Raw genomic sequence first — 8305 nt, forward strand, 5'->3', positions numbered from 1 at the left:
TCTCTCTGTTTTTTTATTCTGTCCCTTCTGTCTTGAGTTTTCTTGTGCTGTAAGTCTTTGTGTGCCTTTTGTATATCTGCCTCTTGCTTTTTACCACAGCCATTCTTCCTATTTTCTCAGTGTGTAGGTCTCTCTGTTTTTATCTGTATCAGTTTCTGTCTGTTTCTTTCTCTGCCTTCCTCTGTTTCAGATCTGTTTCTGTCTTTCTGCCTGTCTGTCTGCCTGTTTCTGTCACTGTATGTCTGTCTGTCTGCCTACCTGTCAGCTTGTGTGTCTCTCTCTGTCTGTGTCTGTGTGTCTGCCATTGTGTCTGTGTGTGTCTGTGTGTCTGTCTGTCTCTTGGTATGCTTATCAATTCGTATACAGGCCGTCTTTCTCACGTGGTTTTGGTGACAAATACTATTACCTTCGAACCGCAAAATGAACCAGACTAAAGTTTTTGACTCTCAACGCCAAATTTGAGAATGGAAAACGTTTATTTGTTTGGTATGCGATGTGTAAAGAATTGAAGAAGAACATGACCAACAATTTCAGTCACTGGATACACAGTTTCTGTTGCACAAACGTTGGTCTAGAATGAAATCTCTCACCATGTTCGATTAAAATGATTTTAGCTGACGAGGCCTATGACAAGTGAAAATACAGATGAAATCAACTGAATACGACACGATATCGACAGCTTTTCTGTTATATCCTCCATATTCTACACTCTTTTCGTCGTGATGAAAATTTCTCCTAGTGGAAGTAACGTCCTTGTTTGAACACCTTACTTTTCGTGGCGAGGATGCCTACTGGACCAACAACTCAGACCATTACTGCCGAACTTTTAGCAGCTAAACTAAGGACAGTCTTGATGTAACAGCTCGGTGTTAAACGGCAAAAGTTTACACACTTGGACATCTTTGATTTCGAGACAATCTTAAATTCGGATTTACAGCTAAATGAGGTTGACCATCGACAAGATCGGAACTTCGGAATGGTCGGCAAGAATTGATTTCTTCTTTGTTTGTCTTAAATGTACTGAACAGAAACATTAAAATTCAAAAGTCGTAGGTAGAGTGATTGCGCATCTTAATTTTAAATTGTTAGATCTAACAGTCTGAAAATGTTGCCTTACTTTGTTCTAACATACGTTGCCCGTAAATAGAACGATGTGTTTAACTTTCATCACGAAGAAAGTCGTAGTGACTGAGGATATGGCTCACGACTGGCAAAACATAACTGAAAAGCTCAATCTTGTACCTAAATTGAATAAGAATTTCTGCTTCATTAGAAAATTGACCCTTGTTCATGAAATGTTTGTGATTTTGAGTAAAATAATGCCATAGTACTTTCTTTGCATTAAGTAAAAGCTAGGATACCCGCCATTAAACTTAACCCTTTACAATTTTTATCCTGTTGTGCATTTACTATGACCAAAGTGATGTATTACGAGAGAGAGAGAGAGAGAGAGAGAGAGAGAGAGAGAGAGAGAGAGAGAGAGAGAGAGAGAGAGAGAGAGAGAGAGAGAGAGAGAGAGAGAGAGAGAGAGAGAGAGAGAGAGGAGAGGGCTGGCTGTTGTCCATGACAGACTTTATACCAATTAAGAGCTAATCCCACAGTTTAACACGTGATGAAAAAAAAGACATTTTTGATTAGCCAACGATTGGTCTATTAGTACAGCTGTGTGTTTTTGCATTGAAAATGTGATACTGCAGGTAAGTAAGTAGGTAAATTAGTACACTTGACATCCCATCAGCATCATTCTTCGCTAGATAGTATATCCTAAATTTTCTCACAGTAACACAAGAAATGCACAATTCTGAGAGATCTTTTATCTCGAGACAAAAAGAGAAAAACAGAGTACATGCGCTTCTAATGAAATTCAAAGTGGTCATTAACAATGATACATTTAACAAATTTAACCTAGTCAAAATATAATATTTCATAGTGCACCGACACCAATTTACAGGCAAAATACTGAATTTTCAGTGATTAATTTTTATAACGCCATAACTTCCACTTCACAAAGATGAAGCATCTCTTCCTTCTTTATGAGTTGAATTGATACGTATTGACCTCTCATTGGTATCCCACAGCCACATCTTATGGTAATGGTTTCCTCTCTCGACATTGTACTGTTGACCATCGTCCCACACACCGGGTTTTCTTCGAAGTTTTGGCTGTCACCTACACGGATCTGGGCATTCGTGATACGGTAAGCTGAAAGACAAAAACATTTAAGAGTCAAGATATGTGAGATTAACAGTCAAACGTAGGTAAGGTTCCTTCACGGGCTTTGGAGTTTCATGGTCGGTATCTGTTCTATATGTATGATACACATGGGATCGGTTTGGGAAAGTCATAGCCTATCTAACAGTAATGGTTTTCTCTAGTTACATTTTACGAATGACCATCATCCATCGGCGTCTTTACTGTTACCAACACATGGGTAGCATAATGCGGAAAGTATAAACGTAAAAAAGGAATCAAAACTGTCTAGTTAGACAGGTTATAAGGGTGGCAGTGAAGAGAGCATAATATCCGGTCTATTGGTTAGTATGTTTCAGTTAGTAGGTAGATATGTCAATTGTGTATTTACAAGATAGGCAACTGGATAGGTAATGATGGTTAAGTTAGTACTATAAGTTTGGAGGCATCGGCGGTTTCCATATATCTTGTCCCTGCAAAGCCAGTTATAAACGATACTCAGAGAACTTACAGCAACAATCCTGTCTGTTGGTGATGACGACCTTATAGATATCATATGTCTGTCCTAAATCCACTTGCCAATAAGGTTGGTATTCTCTATTAGTCCAGGTACAAGACTCCCCATTCCTCAAGTCACTATTCTTGTTTCCGTCCACTGCCTTTTCAGACCCTCCATTCTTGTTCGGCTTGTCCGAGCTCTGATGTGTTGGTCTACCCTCTGCAACATTGTGAATGGGAACTGGATACTCGCAAGCTAGAGAAAAAGCCGTAGAATACTCTATAAGAAAGTGAAATGTTTGGATTTTTCCTCACATTGAATGAAACATACAAAGATGAAAATCCTGATGTATGCCTTTGTGGCCACAAAAATGTACACCTTTGATTCTTTTACATAATGTTGTCCAAGTAAGTGATGTTTTCAGGATATTACTCCTGACCCTGACACATTGTGAAATAACCGGCATCATAATATTTTGAGTGTGTACTCAAAGTCAGAACTCTCCATACGAGAAGATCAACAAGTTGCTCTTTTCTGTTGTACTTAACATGTTTCAGTTGATGTAATTATTGTCAGCTGAGCATTTTATAAGTATGTCTACATAAAGGTAGAACGCGCCTCGGGGACAGATATAAGGACTCTCAAATTTCTACAATTCTTTTCTGATCAGCCACTTGGGGGCGCTCATATTAAAGCTCTTGAAGAAGAAAAACTTACCATCTATTTTTTTTGAAAATTTAAAATTTTGCTTTTACCCTATACAGTTAACAAATGAATAGCGGACGTTTTGAATTTCAAATATTGCAAAATGTTGAGTAATTTGTTTCGCTGGTTCCAAACTTTGCACGGTGACCCCTGAATTTTATCGTTGATTTGGTAAGATAATGGTTAAAAGTTTCATTTAGGAAAGTTTGAGCAAAAGTTTAAGTCTTTCACTTTCGAGGCGCATACTACCTTATATGGAAAATTTGCCATAGAGAAGATACTATGCCAAGGATATTGATGTCTTAGGCACACTGAGCTGTAACAAATATTGATCAATACAATTTTCCCTCCATGTTTAGTTTTACTCGATGAATTGACTGTATGTAGTATTGTTGTGGTCGACGAGAACAAAGGCTGATTATCTTGCCTTATGTGAGGGAAAACATAGGACATTAAATCAATAATTACGTGGTAATGTCGTGGTATTCGCAGCTGCATGAAAAAAAGGAACAAAAAGGAAAAAATAACTGAGTCAAATTTTACAGATTTGAAGTGTTACAAAATAAGTCTCTGTACAAACGTCTTTTTATGCCATAAAAGACAGTACATAACATCTTCTTTATCAATGCGACTCTTGATATGACTGTTAACAACAAATTAATAATAAAAAAATATCAGTTCAATACTTATTATGGCGTTGTCGCTATTGTCTTTGATGTTTTGGTATACAATTACAAGCGTTATTTTCAGACGGGAATGTAACAATATTTATAATCATCGTAAACAAATTAATTTACTTATAGGTCTTTCGTCCTCTCATTTAATAAAAACGTAATTATAAACAAATTGTGACTCTCCCCTTAAAATCATAAACATTCTTACTTATTCTGAGGTCATTGTGCCACAAATGAGAGCAGGATAAATCATGAAGGAAGTTTTAAAAGAGCTGCCTTCATATTTCACGGCAATTTAAATTCAATGTAATATTTCTAATAAGATGACAGCAACACATGCACGGAATAGGCATGTCAAAAATCACTTATTGTACTCAGCATCAAGATATTTACACAACATTGCCAGAGCATATACGAATGCTTCTATTGAACTTTAAAAGACTCACACACGCATGCATAAATGTCTTTCTGTATCTATCCATTTATCTATCTCTCTATCTATCTATCTCTCTATCTATCTCTCAATCTATCTATCTATCTATCTATCTATCTATCTATCTATCTATCTATCTATCTATCTATCTATCTGTCTGTCTGTCTGTCTGTCTGTCTGTCTGTCTGTCTGTCTGTCTGTCTGTCTGTCTATCTATCTATCTATCTATCTATCTATCTATCTACCTACCTACCTATCTACCTACCTACCTACCTACCTACCTACCTACCTACCTACCTACCTACCTACCTACCTACCTATCTATCTATCTATCTATCTATCTATCTATCTATCTATCTATCTATCTATCTATCTATCTATCTATCTATCTATCTATCTATCTATCTATCTATCTATCTATCTATCTGTCTGTTTATCTATCTATCTATCTATCTATCTATCTATCTATCTATCTATCTACCTACCTACCTACCTACCTACCTACCTACCTACCTACCTACCTACCTACCTACCTATCTACCTATCTATCTATCTATCTATCTATCTATCTATCTATCTATCTATCTATCTATCTATCTATCTATCTATCTATCTATCTATCTACCTACCTACCTACCTACCTACCTATCTATCTATCTATCTATCTATCTATCTATCTATCTATCTATCTATCTATCTATCTATCTATCTATCTATCTATCTATCTATCTATCTATCTATCTATCTATCTATCTATCTATCTATCTATAAGACAGTGCGTACATGCATGCATGCATGCATACACGCATGTACACATACATACATACATACATACATACATACATACATACATACATACATACATACATACATACATACATACATACATACATACATACATACATACATACATACATACATACAGAACAGCGTTGAAATATTACCTTCATCGTAAGCTGCTGCCAATGAGACAACAATAAGCATCGCTAAGACAATGCCAAGGTTCATGTTTGCTTTTGCTTGGACAGTAAGTCAATCTCCAAGTTTTACTTAACTGATGAAATCTAGAGGAATAAACATCAAATGGAACTGTCAACATTGAAAATTAGGTGCATAGCTTGGGCCGTACTTGTACGCCCATCTATGTTTCACTCACACTGATGTTAGCCAATGTTTAGCCAAGTTTGAATATTTGTTTCAATTCTTTAGCTCATTAACTGGTGGCCATTCGGGGATTTGTCAGACGCATTGGTTAACAGATACAAGGAATAACAAAGGCCAGCGTTGTGGGAGGTCTCTAGGTCTTTAAACTCGCCAAAAAGGATAAAAGACGTGTGTGTCAAGATTTCAAACAAAAATGTGCCAGGTCTGAAGTGTAATAGCTGAAACAACTTGTGGAACCGATGAAATGGCCTGTACTACTGAGCCAACCAAGTGCACAGAAGAAATCGCAAACACACATCATGTCGTGAACTTGTGATTGCGATAAAAAAGAGGATATGTACTCTAATATCAGACCCCAGATCGGTCTAATTTTGAAACTTAGCAGCACGTTTTTATAATAGTTTTTGTATCTATTCTGACGTGTTTCAGTGAACATGTTATGCAGCAGAATACAAATAGCGAGACAAGCATTGCAACCAACAAAAATATACTTATGGGTTGTATTTTCAGGCTTTCGTGTGGTTACCAGGCTACCAGCTAGCATTGTGGGCATTTTAAGGACTGTGGGTATCACGATTGGGCGAAGGTAAAATTTTATTAAATTACTCCGAGAGCTTCAATATGAGCCAACACATATGGTACATCAGAAATTTACGGTAAAATATCTGTCCTAGGCGCGCTCTACTTACGGTAAAATATCCGTCCTAGGCGCGCTCTACTTAAACTGTTCCAGTTTTCTCCAAGACCATAGAAATGTACCCCTCCTTTACAGCAAAGAGGACAGCTGGCCTCACTTGTAGTTTTCAATTCATATGTCGGGTCTTGATTCAGACTGTCGTAAGTCAGCTCGCTGGGATCCTACGTAGGCAATATGGCTCGACTGGTTTTACATTCAATATGAAATATACTAACTCTCATGCTTAAATGATTGTCACAGAAAAATAAATCCATAGCAAGGTTCTGTCGCTTTGAAAGTTTCATCGATGACTGAAGTCCGAAAATAAATTATTCGTTTTTATCCATTTTGTTGCAAAATACAACAAATAATTATTATCTTCCAACATCGTAAGTCTCAAACATCATGCATTGATCAAGCTCTTCTGCATTGTAAGACACAGTCAACATTACAGGAAATACAGTTTGGTGAACTGAAACCTAAGTTCCATGTCATCTCGCTAATCATTTCTATTGTTACATATGCTTTATTGATATCATTGGTTTCGACTGCGTCACTTCACGCCGTTTCAGTTTGATCTAATTACTCAAGCTCTTGAATAGGTACACAAATCTGTTCAGAACTCTAGATCAAACATGATTTTGTTAAAAAAACAACCAATGTCAATCAATATTCATTATATATTACCAAACCATTAAAATGAACGAGTAGTATTAAAGGTTAATAAGGCTATATATTAACCTCTTGTTTATTCCAAACACTTAAAAATAATGATAAATACAGGCCAGAGTTTGAGGTTCAACAATGAAATTCTTAATTCTTGAAGTTTCTCACAGGGCCCCAAGAAGAGCTCTAGTAGCCCACATAACCGACGTATGTGAAAATCACTTATGATAAGATGGTATGCACCTCGAAAGTGAAAGACTTAAACTGTTGCTCAACATACCCTCAATGAAGGCGCAAGCGCCAACCTTTCTCTCATCAAACCAAGAAGAAAATTCAGAGGTAACTGTATAAAGTTTGGAACAAGAGAAACAAATGACCAAACATTTACTAATATTTTAAATTCAAAATGGCTGCCATCCCCGTTTTGACCCGATGGAAAAAAATGAAACTCTCTAATTTCGGAAAAAGAAAGAAAAACGTGACAATATTTTCTTTCTCCGACAGCTTTCAAGAAAGCCCTAATGGGGGAAATCAGAGGGATATTGTAAAAGCTTGAGTTTTTGAACATCTATCCCCAGGCTCATTCTTCCTTAATAATGACATCTCCGAGTTGCGATCTGATCTACACGTTGCCATGCTCTCACCACTCCGCCATATCAGGGGCATAGTCTGCAGGGGGTCGCTGTCGGGATCACATATGCGTTCAGCGTTGCTTGGATAGTTGATCGAAGGCCCGAGATCGAAGTGTTAGGCCGAAGGCCGAACGTTGACTAGTGTAAAGTTACACTAATACCGAAGTCCGGCCATCGGACCCAACTTCGATTCCGGGTCTTCGATCGACAATCCGACAAGCAAGTACGCAGCACGAACCTGTGGCCGGGACGAAATTTTCCATACTGTCAGTATGTAACGGTTTTCGACAAGAGTAAAACAACTTAGTGTGAATGCCTACTTACCATGAACCGCAGTCCTCAACCGTACAGCTGTTAGATTCGCACAACAAATATTGCCTTTAAATATGATGCGTTTCGATAAAAACATATTGAGCCGTTTAAGTAATGGGCACAGGAGAGTGCGAAATCATGTGATTTTAGAAAAAAATATTGTACTTATGCATACGTCGTACACGTCATCACCGAACACAGACATCTGTGTGACATCAGTTACAAAGTTTGAAATTATCGAGATTGTAGTTCTCTCCTGTTTTTTTAACCGAACGGTGAAGTCACTTTGAACCCAGGGAAACAATTTCAAGAGAGGTTTTAAAACTGTCATTTAATCTAAAACTTTCTTTTTTA

General features: G+C 37.3%; 1 protein-coding gene across 2 annotated transcripts in view; it reads right to left on the reverse strand.

The window, feature by feature from the left end:
• Positions 1-1794: 1794 nt before the first annotated feature.
• Positions 1795-8305, reverse strand: part of LOC139137486 (fucolectin-like) — a 7732-nt gene continuing 1221 nt past the window's right edge. The window contains exons 1-5 of one of the 2 annotated variants that reach the window (XM_070705622.1): positions 7964-8104; positions 5446-5565; positions 3863-3886; positions 2702-2944; positions 1795-2202 (exon numbers count right to left, since the gene is read on the reverse strand). In XM_070705622.1, coding sequence (XP_070561723.1) covers positions 1982-2202; positions 2702-2944; positions 3863-3886; positions 5446-5509 — 552 coding nt within the window. In that variant the 5' untranslated portion in view covers positions 5510-5565; positions 7964-8104 and the 3' untranslated portion in view covers positions 1795-1981. Of the gene's footprint in view, positions 2203-2701; positions 2945-3862; positions 3887-5445; positions 5566-7963; positions 8105-8305 lie in introns of those variants that run through there. The other variant, XM_070705623.1, reaches the window with a different exon arrangement.

Source organism: Ptychodera flava, chromosome 7 (assembly GCF_041260155.1).
Source record: "Ptychodera flava strain L36383 chromosome 7, AS_Pfla_20210202, whole genome shotgun sequence".
NCBI classification, from domain to species: domain Eukaryota; kingdom Metazoa; phylum Hemichordata; class Enteropneusta; family Ptychoderidae; genus Ptychodera; species Ptychodera flava.